This window comes from Ixodes scapularis, unplaced genomic scaffold, assembly GCF_016920785.2.
Source record: "Ixodes scapularis isolate PalLabHiFi unplaced genomic scaffold, ASM1692078v2 PGA_scaffold7__128_contigs__length_106722199, whole genome shotgun sequence".
Classification (NCBI taxonomy): Eukaryota; Metazoa; Arthropoda; class Arachnida; order Ixodida; family Ixodidae; genus Ixodes; species Ixodes scapularis.
In genome coordinates this window covers 88,661,110-88,684,149 of record NW_024609882.1, presented here as the reverse complement: position 1 = coordinate 88,684,149, position 23,040 = coordinate 88,661,110, and the positions used below count along the sequence as shown (strand labels likewise).

The following is a 23,040-nucleotide window of genomic DNA, read 5'->3' as shown; positions in this document are numbered from 1 at the left end:
GTCGGAAGTGTCGGAAGTAGTCTGCTTACGAGGCTGCAATCTTGTTAGCTTCCTTTTCCGGTTAGCTTTCATGTCGGGAGCTGCACTGTAAAATACAGGTGAGGCGAATTGAATCGAAATAATCGAGTATTATGCGAATATTTTTGCTCGATTGCTTGTGCGGGGTATGATTTTAAATTATTCATTGTGAATAATCGAATGTAAAGTTTTTAGAAGTTTCAAACGTTGATAAACGTGGAGCAGTATCTTAGAATGGCAGCCGCTTCCAGCCGCCGTCTTTTCTAAATATTCACTAATTCTGGCTACGATAAGGCTTTAAAACAAAAATAATAACTGCATTTCAACTAGCAAACGCGCTAAAGCATTTAGCTCCTCTTGCTCAGCTTCGAACGCTTGACCTTTGAACCGGCTTTTGGTTCTCCCAAGGATCGTACTGCTAGCTGTGTCCGCGTGTCTAACCGCGGCTGCCTATTTGTTTTCCTGTCGTACAGATCGATTGATTGAATGATTCAATGAGCTACGTGTTTTGTTTATGTATTGCAGTTTCAAGATGTTGATGCCCAAAAAGAACAGAGTGGCCATCTATGAATACCTCTTCAAGGTAAGGCCGGCTCCTCTAGCCAAGTCTGGCACGGACTTGGGCGTTCGCACTGGACCGTGCTCATTTAGTTTCGAAAGCAAGCTCGATGCAAGCAGACGCCACAGCCCAATCAATTTTAAAAATGCGAAGCTTTTCTTTTCAACGCCTTTTACGCTATGAGAACCAGTCAGATTCTTGAGTGTTGAAATTCCACCCGTCACTTCACCGCTCCTTCGAACCTACTGCAGCCACGACTCTTGTATGGTTCTGCCAGCCTTTGAGTTCTGATAATTTGGTTCCCTGCAGGGGTCTGATCAGAAACCGCACAGTCTCCAGTGGTATTGTGCCACATTTCCGCCCTAGTGGCAAGCGCATGTTCATTTTACATCGTTACGGGCATAGTTTTATAAATGCGGGAAGTAACAGTTGGACAGATCATCCGAGAGTCATTTCAGCCTTAGTTGGGAAATGCTGTTTTTCACATGTGAAGGTTGTCACATTGGTAGTGTGAAGCAGGCGGCAAGTAGCAACAAACACTATTGTGGCCAATACGAGCTGAAACGCCACGAGTGCGGTACTGTCAGGTGCCCGTCATATTTATCTGTAAATAATGATGTGTGCCGTGGCAAAGACAACTCTCCTGCGCTCATGGTGCCACTCTGCACTTGCCGTTTGCTGGATGAAGGGGAAGTGACGTCTTCATGTAATCAAAGTGTAACACCTATGCATCGAAAACAAAAAAATTTTGTAGCGCCTTGACTTATGATCATGCAATATTCAGTGCACAGTCGAGTGGCTCAAACACTAAGGATGATGTACAGAAAATGCGAAGGAATATTTTTTTTTTCATAGTTGCACAGACATGCAGCAAGAAACTGAGTACTAATGCTGGTTAAAACAATGTACAGTGCTCAACAAAACGAAATAGATCAGTGGAGCGCATGGCCTCATCACATACCTGTGGCATCATCTGCAACAAGGGTCTATCTGGTGTCTCGGGTTGCACGTGCGCGCAGCTGAGCCAAGCACTTGACGGCTGTTTGTGCTCGGTGCACAACTTGCAGTAGCTGATCAGTGCTCACCATAAATGTTTTTTTTTATTTCTTTTTTAGCGTCGTAAACAGTTTTATTTGTTTGCAAATGTGTCTGTAGCAATTGCCTATCGGGGGTTGTACCTGGAGCGTGAAGAGCCGCTGACTGCCTGGCTCAGCTACGCGCGTGTGCGACTCGCAATGCCAGATGGCACGGCTTCTCCCGGCAGTTGTCGCAGGAGCTGTGCGTGGCCATGCGCTCCGCCGGTCCATTTCGTTTCACTGAGGCTGCACTAAATAATATGGCGATACAACCTGCATTTTGGCGCAGTTTGATCTCATTTTCTCCGACATCTTCGTGCTTTTGGTGCATGTTGCAGAGCCATTCTTTTGTACGCCCTTATTTTTACGTCGCTTTCGATGTTTGGGTGGGATAGGACTGTAAATCCACCCGTGGGAGACTCGCCCGGACGCTGTGTCTCGATCCCCCCTGCGATTGCCCACTCCGCAGGAGGGTGTGCTGGTGGCCAAGAAGGACTTCCACGCCCCCAAGCACCCGGAGCTGGAGGCGATCCCCAACCTGCAGGTGATCAAGGCCCTGCAGTCTCTCCGGTCCCGGGGCTATGTGAAGGAGCAGTTTGCCTGGCGCCACTACTACTGGTACCTGACCAACGAGGGCATCCAGTACCTGCGGGACTTCCTCCACCTGCCCCCCGAGATTGTGCCGGCCACCCTCAAGAAGCAGTCCCGCCAGGAGGCCCCCTCCCGAAGGCCCAAGAGTAGGTGGCCCCGGCCCCGTCTCGCTCGCTAGATCTCATTGGCCTCACGGAGAGTGGGCGAAGGTGGCGTTCGAAGGCTGCTCGTCCGCCGCAAAGCGCCATTCGCAAACGGTGTTGAAACGAGAAAAGGCCATATGTCATCCGCTAACGCACCGAGGGAAAAGTTGATAGTCCGCTACGAATTGAGCGCCACGACGACGCGTGCCAAATTTGTGACCATCCGCTATCTTATGTCGGAAGCCGTCGAGAACTCTCGCTTTGTTTGCAAATCTCGAGTTCTGCCACCGTGCGCGTCGACGGGTGGGTGGTAAACCAAGGGCAAGCACGTCGGAGGCGGAGAGACCTTTCTCTGTTTGTACCTCGACGAGATGTTCTCAGCAAAATACGAATGGAATGCAAACTTGCCAGCCAGGACGCTCTAGCCTGGACCAGAATCAAACCCCCGGAACGCGCCTCCGACGAGGGCATTCCCCGCGACCTCAAATCCGGTCCCTCGATTTCCACCCGTTGACGTCGCACCTTGGCTCGCGCACTGCGGCGGAGGTGCGTGCTGCAGGTTGCGCCTTGGCTCGGAAGTTTGGAAGCTGGAACTTTCCTAACCGGCCGCCAGGATGGTGACATTCTACAATGCACTGGCTCGTGCAGCACAATTTGTTTTTCTTTAGACTCGCCTTTAATGGGGGGCCGGTACAGGACACAGATTGCGTTGGTCGAATACTCGTTACGGGCACTGCAGTAGAGGTTTCGCGAATTGGCGCATGGAAACCTAGTCGCGTCCAAAGTTGTCCGTTTTATTGCACATTATGGCCCGCGTAGGTGAGTCAGAATTCCTCGATTTGTAACGGCTCGACGTCCTCTCCTCGGTGAGTAGTGGAGGCCGGCACAAGGCACAGGCTGCAAGCGAGTGCTACGCCGCCATTTTGCCGGGGCCCGCATTTGGTCGACGAGTCGCAGTCCAACGCCGTTGTCGCGTTCAAGACGTGACCTGTGCTAGCTTCCGGTGGCTTGCATAGAAAACCTAGCAGTTATACCCTGCTGTCTAGGAACTGCAGGACGTACTGTCTTTTCAGCGAACTGCCATCGATAACTTCATTTTATTGATTAATGCCTCGTGGCCCCGAGCGGGGCAGTCTCGTACGGGGGCAGTGCGTGCAAAAGGAAAAGCGGAACATTCAGAATTGTTCTAAATGTGGGTGAAGCCGCATGAAGCAAATGTGGCATAATGGTAACGACTCTAGCTGACGTGGCATTTCGGTCAAAGTTTGAAGCACTCTTTTGCACCGCAATCGAATGAGCCGGGCGGCGAGTTGAAAAGGGGTGGCGGCGGCAGTGGGTTCTTGTCATAAATTACTGAGAAAGCTACCCTCTAGCGATTCAACGAAGCTCCAGTGAATATGCCTGACAACTTTGTGCAAAAAAAAAATGCGAGTGTTTGTGCAATTTAGCAATTTTTTTGTTTTAAAGCGACACTGACACCCCCCAAAATATTTTTTCCCTTTTTTGTCGAGCGATTTATTATGGTGTCGGAACACTGTTCAATTAATATTTTGCTACAGAGTCGCATATTTTTTTAATAAAGCCAAAAAACGCGACTGCTCGAAACTGAAACTCTCGCACCGCACAAAGAAGGGGAGAGGATAGAGTGAGTGGCGGAAGTCGCATGGCTACACCCGACCGTGCAGGGTTTCTTTTTTTTTTCTCTCTCTCTCTCCGCACGTAGCAGGCGAAATGCGTTTGTTCGCCCTGCGATTCCTTTGCAGTTATGTTTGTTCCGCTCGCTGTTCTCCACTTCAAGATGAGTTGTTTTGTACATTTAAGTGCTGGCAATTAGTAGTGAGTGCCAGGGTGCCGTGGTGAATTCCCGTGATCGGCTCCGAAAAGAATACTCCCAAGATGTTGTGTGAAGAGTTGGCTCACATGTCCTGCATCTGAAAGTGGCGTTGTGCGGCAGAGTGCTCAAGTTTCCCAAAGATCAACCGGTCGGGATCAATTTCTGTAGAACAGTTACGCGACGCTCGGAAAGCGGATGCTACCCGATTCATATGCCCGTTGCATTTTGTGGAAAGCGACTACATTGAGTTCGCAGGTGTCAAAAATGGAATCCCATACCATTTAGTTCAGCGACGTATCGTCTACAACAATTGTTTCTTTTTTTTTCTTTTTTTTTTTCAGTGATAATTGTAAAAAAAAAAAAAAAATGTAGACATTGCAAAATGCTTGACAAAAAAAAAAAAAAGGTACACCCACACCAGGGATTGCACCCGTGCACTCTGCGTGTGAAGCGGGCGTCTTTCCACTGAGCTACTGAAGGAACTCACTCATGCGTAGCAATGTGGCGGGTAGACTGTATGTCGGAAATTTGACGCCGATTTCCCTTCAATCCATGCACTCCCGGGTCGAAGTCGGGCAGCACCGCGCATAGGCCACATTTGCACCTCGTAAAGAAGCCGTACGCGTGCGTATCCAACTCGAAGTACTCACTTCGTGCTTGACGTTTAGGCGAGCGATGTCTTCAACCGCAAGAAGGGACGACGGCTCGGCGACGTCTTCGTGCAATCGGCTAGCTGGTCGGGCGTGTCGTACGGGATGAGTATCAGTTCTTTTGATCGGTCCTAAATTTCTCTTTCGAAGGAAGACAGAATTCATTCATTCATTTATTTTTCGTGCTCATGAACGGCGAGTAGCCTATGTAATGATGCACAGAGTCAAAAGAAACACACATAAGAAATCAACAGCACATGCAACAGCTAATATCTATTATGGGGGAACAGGAAATAGGTAACAGTTAAATATCAGCCAGAGAACACCTAAACGCTTGAACACTTGAGTTGAAAATGTCTATGTCGATGCTGGTTGTACTGAACCTGTTATAAAAATGTTGGATGCGGTTCATGGGACTGGAGAGGTTGATTTTTTGAACTGAGAAAGTGGGATTAACCCTCAAAAGCACTCGCGGTACATATATGCTAATAGCTGATGTAGGGGTCGAACAGTCAATGCAACCATGAACACATTTATACAAAAAAACTAGATCGCGCTCAAGTCTTCTCGAGCTTAGTGTGGTACAATCACATCGTCGTAAAAGCCTGTTATACTCATAATAAACACTGCGGCCAATATAGCGATCATATACAATACGGAAGAAACGTCTCTGCACGTTTTCGATTTTTGCTTGGTTTGCATTACCAATACAATTCCAAACAACAGAACTAAACTCAAGCTTGCTACGTATTAATGAAAAATACAAAATGAATATGCAAGCTGACGAAAGGAATTCACGTGTTATTCTCGAAATAACACCTAGCGTCCGATAGGCAGCATTTGTGATGTTGGAAACATGTTCATTGAATGACAAAGATGAATCAATATATACTCCTAGATCTCTTGTGCATTCAACCCTACGCAGAGGTAGGTTCTCAAGATAATAACAAAAACTTACAATTTCCAGTTTCTTAGAAAAGGACATAACTACAGTTTTTTTAGGATTTAGTGTTAACAAATTGCGGCAACACCAATGATGCACAGCATTAACATCCTCCAGTATCATTTCACAGTCATAGATGGATGAGACCTGCCTAAACAATTTGATGTCGTCAGCATATTGCAAAGTATGTGAATGGCGGACACAAGAACCAAGATCATTTATAAAGACATTGAATAAAATTGGTCCTAGTATGGACCCCTATGGCACACCCGAAAATGACACATAAGGTTTAGAATGATGTCCCATTATACGAACGAAGTTTTTTCTTTCCATCAGATAGTTCAAAAAAAATTTGCAAAGCTGGTTATTGACTCCATATGTCCCCAATTTATGGACAAGAATTGAATGATTAACCAAGTCAAACGCTTTAGATGGATCAAAGTATACGGCGTCTACCTGCCCACGCTGATTGGTAATCGGCGAAACGAAGTTTAAAAATGATACTAGATTGGTCTCTACAGACCTGCCAGAGAAGAAACCGTGTTGTGAAATGCTAATTTTACGTTTAAAAAATTGTGACAAATGTTCAAACAAAACGATTTCATAAACTTTCGAAAATGCACAAAGCAAGGATACCGGCCTGTAATTCTTTACGTCATCGGTCTTGCCACCTTTGTGAACAGGCACAATGACAGAATTTTTCCAAAGCTCAGGAAAAGTAAAACTTGACAGAGACAAGTTGAAAATATGAGTTAATATCGGCGTAAAAATGGAGGAACAACCTTTAACAATAAAGCTTGGGATGCCATCAAATGCCATTGATATCTTGGGTTTTAGTCTTTTTATCGCAATCTCGATTTCAGCGCTTTGAAAAGACGTTATCGAGAGGTTATCATTAAAATTGCTACTATCATCTGGCGTGCATGGCGTAGCTTGGTTTGAGGAGTAGACAGATTCGAAATAATCAGCGAATGCGTTTGACACACATGCAGGTTCATTCAGCACTTTACCAGATGCGTCACATAGGCTTATCGCAGGAGAGGACGTGGTCATGCGATCATTGACATACCGCCAGAAATACTTGGGGTCGCGGTTTAAGCTGCGTTCAACTGACTCTCGATAAGATTCTTTGTCCCTCTTGATTAACACTTTAGCTAACGCTCGTGATTTGGAAAACTTATTATACCAAAACTGTGTTTGTTTAACCTTATATTTCCTATGGTAGTGCAGTTTTTTTCTAAGCTCGGACCTAAGCTCGTGCGAAAACCAATGAGGATAGCGGGATGAGTGACGACACTTTTTTGGAACAAACATTTCGATGGCGTTCGTAAAACAGTTAGTAAGTAACTCAACAGCGCAATTTACATCGGTTGTTTCATATACTGGTGCCCAATCAACGCTATCTAAAAATCTGAAAAGGCCAAGATAATTACTCCTATTAAAAGCGAATGATTCATAGCTTGTATGCTTTGATGTCCTGAAGGAAGCGGAGAAGGGAACATGCCACTCGTCGGGGGGAACAAGGGGCTTAGAGACCGGTACGAGGGTATGAACATGAAAGTTCACTAAAGCGAGGTCCAGTACGTTTCCCGCCGGGTTCTGAAAACTATTTAACTGATTCAATCCTAGATAGTTCACAGAATAGAGTAGAGTATTCGCCTTAGATGTTACACAACCAGAAGATGAGAAAGGGTGCTCTAAATTCCAGTTTATATCAGGGACATTAAAATCTCCTAGAATAAGAATACGGTATTTGTCGACGTCTAATTGATCACAAAGCAGGTTCATTTGTTCCGAAAATCCGGTGACATCAAGGCTCGGCGGGAAGTAAAACGTGCCAATGAGCAAGTTGGAGCCGGCAAAAGTTATTTCCACCCAGACAGTATCACCGCTAAATTCAAGGTCAAATCTCCGTACCGCCTGCAAATGTTTTTTAACAGCAATGAGTACACCACCCCCGAAGTTCGCCGACATGCCTTCATAATTCCGATCCCTACGAAATACAGTATATGCTGGAGGAAAGTAATCAGATGATGAAAAAGAGCAGTTCAACCATGTTTCGCTTCATGAAATTATGTCGTAATCACTCACTGCAACATTTGTAAAACATGTATTGGCCTTAGTACGTAGTCCACAAACGTTTTGATAGAATACAGAACACTTCATTAAGAAAGAACACTTTTTTTTTTTTTTTTTTTGTTAGGACGGCTATGCAGCTGGAGTGTCTTCATCAACCCGTAATGGCCCAAAAAATTGTCTGAAGAACGAACCCATGGGCCAAACGCCATCAGTATTGATCTTTTCAAAATCCTCCTCATTTACAGAGATGTGAAACGACGAGTAGCTGTCATGTTTGGCTTTCAATTGAGTACACTTAAATGACTTATCCTCTAAGATGGGAGCAAGCACTGCCTCAACATCACTACACACGGTAGTTGGGTGAAGGCGTGAAACAAAGAGTGCTTTACGCCTTTGCGGCCTTGGAACGGAAGCCAGCTTACTGTTTGTACACGATCCCGAAGAAGGCTTGACCCTCCGCTTTCGTTGAACAAGTGTGAATCCATCAGCATCTGTTGCTGCAGTATCCTCGGTCGTTTGGCGCGATGGTCGATTGATGGTTGAAGCGGTCGGGTAGGACTGCACAGGTTCGTTGCCACGCGTATGTCCGTTCTGGCTTCCTGGTTTATCGCGAGCGCCCCGTAAAGCAGCGATGCTAGTCGAATCTTTGCGGGCGGCATCAGCAAAACTTGCGGCGCCACGGGTTTGTTGGGAAACCAGTGGTGGTGTGACGTCTTGGGTGGTCAAGCGACGCAGCAGTTCCGTGTTCCTTGCGAGATGGATCTGCAAGGACGCGTTATCCGCCCTGACAGACGTAACTTCTTTCACAAGAGCGTCAATCTTTCCACACAAATCCGCGACTAACCTGCTGACACAGCCGCACGCGCCACAGCTTTCAACCGTCGGAACAGTTTGAATTCCAATGTCGCTCAGAGTGGGCGAATCGGTGGCAGAATCTTCAGCACGCATGGCGACATCTTGAGCGCCGTTGCGCCTCGTACAATTTTGACACTTGTACGTACTTGAGCCGTACGCGCCACAGCTTTCAACCGTCGGAACAGTTTGAATTCCAATGTCGCTCAGAGTGGGCGAATCGGTGGCAGAATCTTCAGCATGCACGGCGACATCTTGAGCGCCGTTGCGCCTCGTACAATTTTGACGCTTGTACGTACTTGAGCCGTTGACCATGAAGAACTCGTAGTCATCTCCCACCACGCCTATGCACTTGCAGTGGAACCGCGCTTCGCAAGGTCCCGAACAACGCAGATATTGCTGCCTTCCGAAGAAGGGATCGGAGCAGCTGCCGCACACGTCCTTGCTGCCTGGCATCAGCGTTTGCGTCAGCGTTTGATTCACCGGCACCATGAATGACAGTTCTGAAGTAGAGGTCCAACGCCCGTCGTCCACTGTCACCTGCGAGTCCCACGATACGCGAAACGACGCCATGTTGAGAATTGTGCAGTGAACGTGCAGGATGCTTCGGGTTGTTTGTGCTACCTTTTTTGTTAATCAATGTATTTGTAGCTTTTTGGAAGCCACAAAAAATGGGTTTCCTATTTTTTTATTTTATTTTTAATATTGACTGTGTGCCTTCAATGACCCACGACTTTGATTAAATTTGGTGGTCGCATCGAAACCTTAGAAAACGGTCCGTGACCACGGAAAAGAGAGTGGGCGTGACTCAAACCGGCCAGTTCTCGATCGGCGGTTTTTGGGCGGAAAGAAACCGAATTTCGAGCTGCAAATTCTATTCTGGGTAGTTGGGCTCTCATATGTCAGGTACAACTAAAAACCTCGGCTAGCATAAAAACCCTGTCAGTGTCTCTTTAAACACTAGGTGTTTATAGGGTCAGCCTTAGGTATTCCACGTCAGTGGCACTGTGACATCAGTCTCGCACGACTTGGCATCGTCAAGTCACCGGACACCGACGTCGTAGTGTGGGAAGGTTGTTATGGGAGAGGAGCTCAATAAATGCTAGGCATTTAAAGTGCTTAGGGTATATTGTAAAGAGACTGTCCAAATCGCGAGTATTGCGTCTGCAGAGTGTTTGAAGGTGGACATTGTCCCAGTCACATTTTGCTGTTGTGAGCTTCTGTACTGAGCTTACGGCCTTTCCCTATGTGACACATCAGGGGGCCCGTCGAGTTCACGGACGCCTGCCCTCGGGGTGTGGGCCGGAACGAGACGGCACATTTGTTTGTACTCCCAGCCCAAATTTGCTCGAGGGTGCCGCCGCTTTGACACTTAGTGTTCAACTGGAACAATCGACAACTGTTAGGATTTTAATGCGAGACTCGTTCAGCTTTGGATCTCTGTTGGAAAGCCGGGGTGACGTCCTTTTGCTCTGTCGCAGACTGTTTTCTTGGCGTTTCTCGGGGACGGAAGAGCGCTTCCGCCTATTTCCGACAAAGCTTGGGACGACCGGAGACAATGCATTAAGGTCGGAGGGTGGCCAAAGCGTAGTCGATGAAGTGGCCCTAGTGTGGGGCTTCTCAAACGCCTCTATCTCCGGAACAGCAGACATGGCCAAAATGTGCCTGGTGTACAAGGGGCTCGCTCGTTCGATTTACCTGCACTTCCTGAGCAGGTGTGGGTAAACGAACGAGCATAATGGTGTGCATACTAGGGAGGTTCATAGTTCCATACTGACGGGCAGCTCGGGAGACTCCCGAATTTTGACCAATTTGTACGATTGACCAGAAAATCTCCCGGAGAACTCAAATTGCTTAAACAAGGAGTCTGCTGTTGCAACAAACGGCTGCAAGGATAACGAGGCCCAACTGTATCTCGCTAGCATGAGCAGTGCATTATAAAGGTAATGACGTTGCCTCGATGGAAATTTGTTATCGATATTTATTTTCAAAAACCGCAACTCCCCCACCCCCGCTTAGAAATTCCTCGGATTTGGTTTCTCCGCACTTGGCAGGTATGGAATACACGTTTTTAGATGAAGATGTTAACTAATTCCATATTGTTTACTGGGTCAAAAGCAGGAGGGTAGATACTCAAAATCCCACTTTATTTAAAGAAGGGCGGGCTATTCATACTTTGCTTCCCAAGCTCTCCGCCTTTTCGCTGCGTCTGTGGCACCCAAAGCACATCAGCTGACTCCGACTCGCGTGTCGGACGCGGGCACTGCGTCGCCCGGATTGTTGACGATGGATCCGTCGATGAATGTATGGTTTGGCATTTGTGGTCAACGGTTACCCCGATGGCACTTGTCATCACTCGCGAATGGCAAGTTCCGTGGTGTACTCAGAAGCACGGTGGAAGCTCAAATTGGTCGCACTGGCACCATAGCACGCCATGGCCGTGGGGTTCCCCTTTTGAGTCGAGGATTAGAGCTAAGAACGTTTGAGGCCCATTGAGGACGGGGACGGCGGAGGAAGCTTCGGGTACACAGTTTGAGAACCCACGCCCAACAACACTGTTTGCCAATGCCGACGAGTGCGCAGTGCACTCTTTTTGCGACGCGGATGCTCTACGTTGCGAGGCGGCCTTCCGTCCGGTGCAACACAACAGTGTGCCGACGTGGATGTTGACGCTTGTGCATCTTGACTGCAGTGGCCCAGGACATGCAGAACAAGGCCCCCGACGACCGCAGCGACTACCGCAGGGCACCAGGTGAGGCCAGCTTCCACCCCAGTCTCGTCGACCGGGCCCCGAGGGCCACGTGCCTTATGCGTCTACGTGCAATTGAACTACCACCCAGGGAATGAAACCTGCAGTGCTGTTGCACAGAAGCAGGAAGGCAAAGTAGACATACCGTAGAATGCCGCGCATCCGCCCATTGCACATTAAGCGCCCATATCCAAATTTCTAGGATATGAAAAAGTATGCACAGTACATGTACCGTATTTTCCGGACTATAGTCCGCACCCGGTGTATAGTCCACAGGGAGAAATTTGGGGTCAAAAATAAAAGATTTTGCTTAGATAGCCTGCACCCGGTGCATAGCCCGCACCTGGTGCATAGTCCACACCTGGTGCTTAGTAGACACGAAAATCTTCTCATAGACAGCACACGTTTACAAATGTCTGCTTTTTAGCTCACAATAAAGCCTATAATGTGCATAAATCATCATTAACATGCACTTTCATACACAAAATTCGTCACGTCTCGTCATAATAAACGATCTTGAAAAACAATTCCTGTATAGTCCGCGAACTATAGCTTGGAAAATACGGTATATGTAAAATTGGTGACTGGAGAAGCGCCCTTCCCCCATTTTTCCACAATTATCTCTAAATTTTGAGTGGGTGCTAGCCCGGTATTTTACGGTAAACATAAATCTTAACATGATATTCAAACTGATGCGACTGAAAATGGCGTGTGTGCTTAAAGTTGCTTAAAAATGGCTCAAACCAATTACATCAACGCAGAAGCCTCAAAGTAGCGGTAGAATTACCTGCGTTGTTCCGAAGTATTCAGTATTTGAAATGCATAGTACCGAAATATTTTTACATTGGAAGAAAAAAAATTACATTTTTCAATATTTGGGGAAAAAAATTTTTGTTTTGATGTTTACAATAACGGTATTTGACTTTAGGTCTACAAACATTCGGGTAGTGGCTTGTGTTCAATCACTGCAATGACAATAGCCAAACTCCAGCGATGTCTGGAACTGTACACGTGCCCTTTGCTTTGACTACCCTGGCATGTGACTATCAGAAACATTGGTGGCATATAAACAGCTCTAGATTACATGACCAGTGGTTTATGCCGAGTTGAGGAAAACAGTCCTGTTTGTTTTTCCATGAGGAGAAAAATTAACGCCCAATTTGTTTAGGAACGTCGGGGATTCATTCTGGTATTGACGCAAAGTACAAAAACCGTTGCACCACCCGTTTAAATCTAGGGGCCTATCTATGATGGTGATCGAAGAATGTCTAGCTTCAAGACTGAGCGAAATATTTAACAAAGTTGTTAGTTGAGCTCTCTAAACTGCCCGAATTCTCGGACAACACCGAGAGTTTCACTCATCACTGCTCTTTTGTGGCAATGAGGGTGCAGTTTGATCCGCTTCCGACGGAGGCGAGCTCTCGCTGCCTCCAGGTGCACTTTATCCCGGTCACATTTTGCTGCTGCGAGCTTCTGCACTGGGCTCACGGCCTTTCCCTATGTGACAGAGCAGGGGTCCCGTCGAGTCGGACGCACCTGCCCCCGCTTTCGGGGCTTGGGCTCGAACGAGACGGCACATTCCTCGCGGAAACATCAATCGCGCCCAAGAAAAAGTTTTGTTTTAATTGCAAAAATAAACTACCGTAGTATCCAGAGAGACAGCCCAGCGTGATTCGAGTGAAAATAGGTATTAAGCTAAAATTGAAGCGTGCGTTTTGTGGACCATACAGAAAGCCACGGATGCTGCACCAGCCACTCATGATCCAGCGCGTGCGGTAGACATTACGCAGTGCCACTGCACTTAGCTTGTCTCGCCTTCCGATGAGTTTGACGACATTGAATGCAAGAGGGGACCAGATGACTTCTATCTGGATGCGTGTAGGAGAAAAGGATAGTGTTACATACCTTTCATGAGCCTCGCGCTGTCCTCTTATTACGACGAATTAAGAAGAGGTGTCAAATTATGCCAAAAGTAGGAGGCGGGCCCTCTCTCGGGTGATTACGGTATGCATAGTTGAAGGCTCCGTTTCCTTCCAAATGTAGCGCTAGCAGTGCGAACCAGATGCCAACGTTTGAGAACAAACTCGTCCACTTCAAAAAAGTTGCGATTGATTTTCTGAAAAATTTTGCGGTAAAACGATGGACAATGCCCACGAATATGTGGGACTGAATGGAAAAAAAACTACCGAGAACAGGCCCCATCTTCATGTTGAAAGTTTTCGAAAATCGCGTAACTTCTTAATAAAATTCTGTTCCAACGGGCATTTCAACCAGACTTGTGGCACTACGGGTGGAGAGTGAGCATTCGGCGATACATTCCTCATTTTTGTGGTTAAAAGGAAACCCCGCGTATTTGTGGCAGAAGGGGAACACTGTCTATTTAAATATATGATTTTAATCTCACAGGAACAGTGATACATTTCATCGTCACATGACGAACCACAACTGGCGCCATTCCCGTGTGCATTGCGGGAACTTTTGTGCTCTTGCAGGCTTGGACAAGAAGGGAGATGTTGGACCCGGCACAGACACAAACTTCGACTTTGTAAGTTCCGTCCCCAATTCGTTCATTTGGATTAAAGGGATGGTGAACTGAAATTAGGATTTCAGAAAGCAATGCAGGAGCTGTAGGCGGGATGCTACCATCCCTACAACACTACTCGTAAGGCATACCCGCCAACTCTTCCGAATTTTTCATAAAATGTATGAATTTGGAGTGATTTTACGAATCTTGCTTCAAATCTTACAAAAAAAAACTTTTTTTTTTTTTGTAACTTTGTTGTTGGCGGTATCTTGCACCGCCGCAAGAGGACGATAGGTACCGTCCACAGCAGCGTCGTGGTTTTTACTATCTGTCTATCCAGTGGCCACGGATCGAAGACCAATCCAAAGCTCAAAGCCTTTGTTCGTGTATTCGGCGTGCTCAGAGACGTTGTTGGGCCTCGTTGCTTCGGCCAGTTTCGAGGCGGGAAGTACGGCGTCCATGTTTGTTGCACGTGTAACTGAAGCATTCTCCTGGTCACTGTGGCTTCGCGGCGCAATGCCTAACTCCAAACCTCAAAAGAGGTACTTTCAGGTGTTCCTTAAGTCCTGCACGCAGGGGTGGTCCAGCTGCGCCAATTGCGCCATTTTGATAAATTCTCCTTTACCTGCGCCTTGCTGCGCCTAAAGACACGAATTGCGCCAAACTGCGCCAAAAAGGGCTAGTCGGTCCGTGAACGAATTCTTTTTTTGGAAGAATGGCGTTTTCGGCTGGTAACCCGGGGGAGTTTTATTTTCTAGGCTAGGTGGTGCTAGAGCACTATAGAGCTATATAGTGCTCTAGGTGGTGCAAGCAGGTGCAAGCTGCCGCCCGATATAAAGGGTAGAGCCGTTACCATAGCCATCACAATCCAATTCAGGTTTCCGGCCCACTGGCATTATTGCGCATTATTGTTTTGTTGCTACCGTTTTGATATGCGGCGTTGTGGCTGTTCATTTCTGCATCGCCACTACTAAGTCCTCTTAAAGAGGAGCCAACGTGAGTAGTTTTTTTTTTTTTTCTGCATGCGCGTTTTAAGTTACAGACCCCATAGTAGAAATTTGCTCGGACGCTCGTTCACCCGCAGACCAGCGGCATCAATACCGAGGTACTCTTTTCGATCGCGTGGTCGTTGCTTGATTTCCTTGTTGCGAATTGTTGCGTGTTCCTTTTCATGTCAAATGCCGTAAACGATTGGTCACCCCTTTGGTTGTCATACTGTCGCACTGCGTGCGAACTCAGAATAGAGCTTACAAACATGTTTAATAAATCGCTATAGTTTCGGACTTTCGGCAGCCGTAATATATATATAGACCTTTTCTGTGTACTCTCGTCCCCAGCCACCTAATACGCGTATCCGGTATGGGCAACGAAAAAATAATCCAACGTTTCAACCTGAAAATAGTAAAAAAATAAAGGGGAGGCAAAACGAGAAAGTGTGACGGTTACGCTTATATCCTAAAAGCCTTCGATTGGCGTGGCAAAGGCAAAACAATGTTTTCGCCCATACTGGAAGTGACGTCAATTTAAGATGGCGGCGCACTTGCAGAAAAGGTCTATAATAATAAAGACATGGCACAGAACTGCTCTATGTTCATGCTGCTCCAAAATGTTTAGTTTTCCTGATACCAAGGTGCTCCAAAAACGAGCTTTTCCCTGCTCCAAAAGGGGAGTTTATGTGATACGAATTGCTCCAAAATTGGGTTTTTCTTGCTCCAAAAATTGCTCCAAAACCTAAAATGGCTGGACCGCCACTGTGCACGTCGAAATGTCCGTGCTTCGTGCCGCCCAAAAAGAGAGAGAAGTTAGGATTCTGTAGCACGTGTGATGCAAGCGTTTCGCACGCTGGCCAGGCTGACTGACATTAAGCTGCACATCGCTTCGCGACACCCCGCCCGCTGCGGAACTTTTATGAATTTGAAAGTCCACAGGTTGGCAGGTATGGTAAGGCAATATGTCAAATCGACAGCTGTATTTTTTTGGGAAAAAGTGAAAGCCGTTTACCACTCCCTGTAACGCCGAATTGGAGCGCAGCTCTTGAGGAGGGAAGGGGACTGAGGGCCACGGTTTCTGGGGGGGGGGGGGTCACGTGACCCTCCCCTGAGGGCACGTGACCTCGGGGGAGGGGGGGGGGGGGTTAATTGGAGGGGGTAGTCATGTGACCTCGGGGGAGGGGTCATGTGACTCCCCAGGTCACGTGACCAAAATTTCCCCGCTAGATTTAGCGGGGAAATGTTTTCCACTAGATTGAGCGGGGAAATTTTTCCGCTAGATCTAGTGGGGAAATTTTCCGCTAGATTTAGCGAGGAAGTTTTTCCGCTAGATTTAGCGGGGAAATTTTCCGCTAGATTTAGCGGGGAAATTTTTCCGCTAGATTTAGCGGGAAAATTTACCCATAATGCACCGCGTGGTTACGGCGACGCAGACAGCGACGCCACTCAAGCCGGGAACGGGCGCCTAAGAGCTGCGCTCTAAAAAAAGGTTGAGATTGAAGGAGGCCAACGAGGTGCGTGACATCAACATATCTCGTTTCCTCCTCTGTAGAGAAGACACGGGGTTGTTTCCTCTCCTTCTCGGAGAAACAGGACGTAAACATACCTGTCAAATGCGCCTCTTTCTTTAAAAATACAGTCATTCATTCTATACATCGTTGTACGAGTGACGTTTAGGTGTTTGTAGCATCCCGTTGCACGCTTTTCCGCCATGCTTTGTGGAATCCAGATTTGGCTTCAGCATCCCTTGTAAGATGACGGGGCAGAGAGAAGCCGGCCAAGATGAACAAAGCACGGAAGAGCGGTGGTAGCCGATAGTATTGCTAAAACCGAGGCTGTTGCCAGAAAAACAAAGGCACTTTGCAGTTGATGGTAAGGGACTATCTTGATGCCCAGACCTCCTGGATCTTTTTCTTCGACTGAAAGCTCCTCTGTAGTGTCCAGTCTCGCGTTTTGTCCAACAAGAGGCCGAGATGGTCAAGGATCCCGCTGCTTTTAAGGAGCAAAGCACTGCTTTATTGTGTAATGGTGGGGAATTCATAATAACCAAGTAATACCAAACATTGATTTTTTTTTTTTACTGTACAAAAGTTTTCTGTATCAATTTTTATTTACAAGTTAACTATTTTGATTGGAAAAGCAATAAGGCACAGCAGTTAATGATAAAAATTGGGCCCTATGTATGGAGGCCTCTTCGGATCTTCTAGATTGAATGGCCAATGAGGAGCAGTATTTTACGATCGCCAAAAGATGGATAGGTACCGCTTCCTAACTGCCATTGCCATGGTTGTCCCCAAAGAACAGACGAGTTGGTATTTGGTTGGTTGTCGTCCTTTATTCATAGTCCGCATTGCAGGCGAGTAGCTCGGTCACGAGGAAACCTGGTGCACCACTGGGTTCATTAGCTCGGCGGCCTGCTGAGCGCGCTCTTTTGTTTGCAGAGGGGAGGCTTTGGCCGAGGGCGTGGACCACCGCAGTGAAGCTGTCTCGGCTGCTGGGTCAATAAAAAGTTGGGCAGATGTGTGTGTCTCAGGACCTTTCTGCTCCAAAGAAGGTGGCCCTGTGGTAGGGCCAGACCTGCAACAGTGGACACGCAACAATCACCACTTTGAACTGCATGCATCTCCACGTAAAATGGTTTCAGCCAATTTGGGGTTTTTTTACACATTTCTCGGGGTCAAATAAGACCACAAAAGGGTGGTTCACTCACTTGCGACTGCTTACAACAACCGGTTGCCTCGAAACCTCTCGTGGTATCTTACGACAGAGAACATGCCATCCATTGAGTAGCTGTGGAACACAGATACAGTGTAGACCGCATATAACGTATGTTTCGGGAGTCGCGAAAATCCACACTATAAGCGGTACCGCACTATAACCACAACATCAATTTTTTAGGCCAAAATACATGCCATCAGACAACTCACCTTTGAAAAAGAACTTATTTTATGTTAGATGAAAAAATAAGCTTAGTTTGAGGAAAGTCTTTATTTCACCAGACTAGTACACTTCTCTCTCAAGTGTGTCACACATTTTGAAACAAATGAGCGGCTTTTGCCTGGCGCAGCCTCTTTGCGGCGTCGCGGGTTGCGGACGGACGTTGCGAGCGTTCAGGATTGCTAACCCTAATCACTTTTCTCCGGAGATGAAAACGCGTGAAAATTCGCATCCTTCATACGGTACGCGCCAGTAATACCTTGCACTAGAGCACAGGCATGAAATGCGCCAAATAAGAAATCCGGGCGATGTTCGAGGACACAAATGCTTAGAAATCACCACTGTAGTCGAAGTAAACAAACACGACGACACGGGCGTTTCTGCCGACTTGAGAGCGCCGCCACGACATCGCCGCTCGAGTAGGTGGATCTTCTCTTCTAATACGTGCCGGGTTATCATAGCGACACACGTCGAAAATTCACAGTCGAGGATAGCGCTTTTACGCGGAACGATGAGATGAACGCCGTCTACGACGACGATCACAACGTTGATCACAACCGACGCCTTGTTCGCGGATAGAAGCAGCCGGCCCGCGACGGGCATGCAACGCGCGCGAACACTTCTCCTGTCGTTGCGGTTGTTGGTTTCCAACGCAGCGGAGGGACGCACGCACGTGAACGACACGTGCGTGCGTCCCTCCGTCGCTAGGGCAACTGAAGCCTCTCTCTTCGCTTCTCCCGCTTCTTCAAGCACCCTCCTTGCCCCGCGAGTGCCGCTTGCGCAACGCTTGCGCAACGCTTGCGCAACGCTTGCGGCTCGCGCCGTCAGCGCCGTTATCTAGTGTCGCACAGGCAAGCGTGCTCGCTGCTCCGGTCGTCGGCGGGGTCGGCGGGCTGTGCCAGAAACCCCACTATAACCGGTATTTCCCGTCGCGCGCCTGCGTTTTAAGCGGTATGTAATTACATGGAGTTCTATGTGGGGGGAACCGGTGGTTTAAAAAAACCGCGTTATACCCGGTCCTGCACTATAAGCGGTTACGTTGTAAGTGGTCTATACTGTACCATATTTTTTTCTTGGCTCGAAATCATTTGGCAATGTTAGGAACTACCCTCTGTGATAAGTGGTATGTATATTTCGCCTAGCAAATATTGCCTTTGCTCTAGTGAACTGCAGAGCCACCTCACAGACGGTGCCAGTGGTATCCCTTGTAAGAGATCAGAGGTGTGCAAAAATTTGAATACTCCACGAATGTCCTTGCTATTCGATTCGGTTCGAGTTGTTAGACTATTCGAAAACTATGAATAACGCCGAACTTGCTGGTTAGTCTCGAGTGGTGGTCATGTTCCCAGTTTGTTTTTACACTGCGCAGTAAGTATGGTTTCACACTTGGCCAACCCAAAAAGCCAACCTATCTGTGCCTTTTTACGGCGCACTTGTTCACTAGTTTCTCTAGGATTGTGTCCGCCAGCAAATAAATAGCCTCCGCCATCTATGAGCAACGGCGACGACCGGCAAGCTGCCGTTGCTCGTACATACCGCAACCTTTTTAATTCAATTTAATAAATCTTTATATTGTTTCATCACTGAAATGGGGGACCAAGACAAAAAGTGCATCAGCTTGACGGAGGTCCTGGCCCCCTTTACAGCAGGCGATTCCCAAGCAATTTCAAAAACAAACAAAATAGCTACATTGAGAGAAAGAATACTATTTTAATTGTACAGACCATAGATCAAACAAAAACGAGAGAAGAAATAAAATTAATACATCCATTGTGGCATACAATGACACAGTGATCCGTATGCCTTAGCCGTACCTAAGAAAACAACCCTAAAATGATGCTCGTACCTCTGCCAGCATCATTATATGAATATCAACACCTTTTAAAAACAATTAATTTAATAAAGTAGTTAATTGGTAACATAGCGTGTGGGTTATAATATAATGTATGTGATGGTGAAACAAACCACTCTCTTTAGGGTGGAGTTGATATGAGGAAGTGAAAAGGACTGGGTTACACAATTCCTCAAAAACTTTATTTTTAAACTGCGTAGACTTCTTGTACGCCACAAGAAGTCTGGACCTGTAAACATTTGAAATTGGTTTTATATCATCAAACAATGAGAACAAGTGTTCAGTATGAAACATTGGCAATAGCACGCGCAGCTTTCTTTCGTAAAATATGTAGTTTGTTTATATTTGTTTTGGTTGTATTTCCCCAAACTAGATGACAATAATTAAGTTGGGAATATACCAAAGCATTGTAAAGTTGGAGCTTAACACAACGAGGTAGCAGTGATTTAAACTTGGTTAGCAACCCCACTGTTTTTGACAATTTAGACGGAAGATTATCAACACGTTTATTCCAAGACATACTATTTGTAAAGCAAACACCCAAAGTCTTAATAGTGTCAACAACAACAATTTCTTCATTGTTCAAAATCAGTGGGTTTGGGATCATAACTGTTTATTTATTGACTTTTAAATAAAATGGCTTAGGTTTTTTGAAAATTCAACTTACGTAAGGTGATTATTTTTTGTCCATTTTTCTACGCGATCAAGAACGGTATTACATTTAGTTACTAGAGTATGGATATCTTTATCGGAAAAAAAGATGCTAGTGTCATCAGCGTATATAATGAACTCAACTTTAAGATCACGATTTACATTCACAATATCGTTGATACAAAGATTAAAAAGGAGGAGGCCTAAAATGCTGCCTTGGGGTACACCATTTGTTATTTTTGAAATATCAGATTTAAAGTTAACGAACTGGGTACGATTCCATAAGTAATATTGTAACAAACTTAATGTTTTTCTGTGAATGCCATAGTATTCTAATTTTGCTATAAGGACATTGTGATTTATTGTGTCGAAGGCCTTAGAGAAATCTAAATATATACCGATTGTTAATAAGTGATTACCTAGTACTCTTAATATTATTTCTTTTTGTTTTAATAATGCTAACTCAGTGGAATAATTGAGAATTTGTAATTAAAAGGTATTTCTCAAAATGAGACAATTCTATTTGAAACTATTTTTTCGAGTGGCTTAGAAAATACTGGAAGTATGGAAATTGGTCTAAAATTGTTAATATTATTTAAATCACCACCTTTATGCGATACACTAACTTTGGCAATCTGCATTTTGATAGGAAACTCACCGGACTCGAGTGCAAGATTGAACATATAAGTTAGGTATGGTGCTAGGATATCTAGAACATACTTTGCTGGTTTCATTTGCATATTGTATGCATCAATACTTCTACTATTGTTTAGGCTCATAAATGTATTATAAACTTTGGATACATCAGTAGGAAAAAGAAATATAGAATTAGGTAAGGGTGAAGGCATGCACTGACGTGCATTATTTACAGTAGTGGTAGAAACAGGAGATGTGGTATGATTTACAAAATAGTCATTAAAGTATTCACCATATCCGTCCCCGACATTATATAAACATCTATGTTAATTTCAACTGGCATAAAAACCTGTGGTTTGTAGTTAAACAATGTTTTGAGCCTTTGCCACGTCACTTTGACGTATATCATCGATATTAAACATATCGATGTAATAATCTTTCTTCGCTTGTCGCAGCATGCTGGTTAGTTTGTTTCTACATTTCTTAAAAATCTCAAGTTTCGAGGTTTCCCTAGATTTCAAAAACTGACCATATAAGTTGTTCTTCGTGCGAATCATAGTGAGAAGTTTAGGTGTAACCCAAGGTTTGCGAGAGTTTTTGGAGGGTTTTACGGTTTTAAATGGAAAATATTTGCCATATATTTGAATATATAAGTCCAAAAAAGAATTATAAGCATCATCTACCGATGGACTTTCAAAACTAACAGACCAATTTGTATGTTCAATTTCATAGCGGAAAGCATCTAACTGGCGCTGCGTGACAGGTTGGTATGTAGTCGTCGAGCTAAGGTAACGTTGTCTAAAGTGACGTTTTTGTGATCACTGATATCTGAAGAAATGACGCCGGCAGAGAGTACGGAATGTTTGTGGTTTGTAATAAACAAGTCAAGAAAAGAAGCTCTTGTGTTTGCTACTCTTGTAGGGTTCTTGATGACATTAGAAAAACCAAAGGATTGAAACTGAGTTGTAAACGCAAATTGCAGGTTACTATCAGTCAGGCATGGGCAGTATTTCAAATACAAGTATTTGAAATACGTATTTCAGATACTTTGTGTATTTTGCATTTGTATTTAATTACAAATTGGAAAATGTATTTGACGTGTGTATTTAAATACTAAAACGTGGGTATTTCAAATACAATTGTAATCAAATACAATTTTGTGGGCGAAAATACATCCCTCAAAATTTATTGTCACTGCCCAGAGCAGGAAGAAAACTATGTTCTGCACCGAATGCAGTGTCCCTCAATCAAGCACAAGCGTTTAGTGACTTTGTGATTACGGTGCTAGTCCAGGGTAAGAATAGTGACGAAATCGACGTTCACGGGCAGACTGGCTAAATAAGTGCCTGTGACAAGCTGTGATGCTTTCCAGCCTGATTTTCGTCCATATTTTTGCCTGGAACATTCTAAATTCGCGGGTCGTCCAGATTGTCGTAACTGGTACGAGTTGCAACTATAAAAAATTCTCTAGCTAGTGCTGCGCGTCTTGGTCGTATCGGTTCTTTGTTGGCCTATACCAAAATGTAATCGACAAAAAAAGCTGCTTGAAGCTCTGTACTTTTTTCACCTATTACGTCCAAGCTGATTACATTTTTTTTTGTGATTATATTTCTATTACGTTACTAGAGCTTCGCACACTAACTCCCGAGTGTGCGATGCAAAATTAAAATGAGATACCCAGAAACCCGTTGCAGGTTCCCTGAAGTCGCTGACGCAGATTTTGAGGAATGTATTTGGAAAAGTATTTGGAGGAGACCAAGTACATTTGGTTGTATTTGTATCTCGTACTTAAATGCTTTTTTGGAAATGTAATTAGATTTGTAATTAAATACATTTTTGACGAAGTATTTTGTATTTGTATTTCGATACATATTTGCATGTATTTGGCCCATCCCTGCTATCAGTAAACAAATCAATATTAAAGTCACCAGAAGATCTATAGTTATGATCATTTACA

General features: G+C 45.4%; 2 protein-coding genes across 5 annotated transcripts in view; one reads left to right on the top strand and one right to left on the bottom strand.

Moving 5' to 3' along the window:
- Positions 1-3: 3 nt before the first annotated feature.
- Positions 4-17,526, top strand: LOC8043970 (40S ribosomal protein S10). The gene is made up of 6 exons (XM_029966145.3): positions 4-98; positions 544-601; positions 2,123-2,390; positions 11,438-11,497; positions 13,987-14,039; positions 17,449-17,526. The coding sequence occupies exons 2-6, from the start codon at positions 551-553 to the stop codon at positions 17,485-17,487; spliced, it is 471 nt and encodes a 156-aa protein (XP_029822005.1). The 5' UTR covers positions 4-98; positions 544-550; the 3' UTR covers positions 17,488-17,526.
- The window catches only part of LOC8043966 (mitochondrial inner membrane protease subunit 1), a 35,862-nt gene continuing 30,138 nt past the window's right edge, over positions 17,317-23,040 (bottom strand). For all 4 annotated transcript variants that reach the window (XM_040211024.3, XM_029966146.3, XM_040211026.2 and 1 more), the window contains one exon: positions 17,317-17,584. In XM_040211024.3, coding sequence (XP_040066958.1) covers positions 17,377-17,584 — 208 coding nt within the window. In that variant the 3' untranslated portion in view covers positions 17,317-17,376. The remainder of the gene's footprint in view (positions 17,585-23,040) is intronic.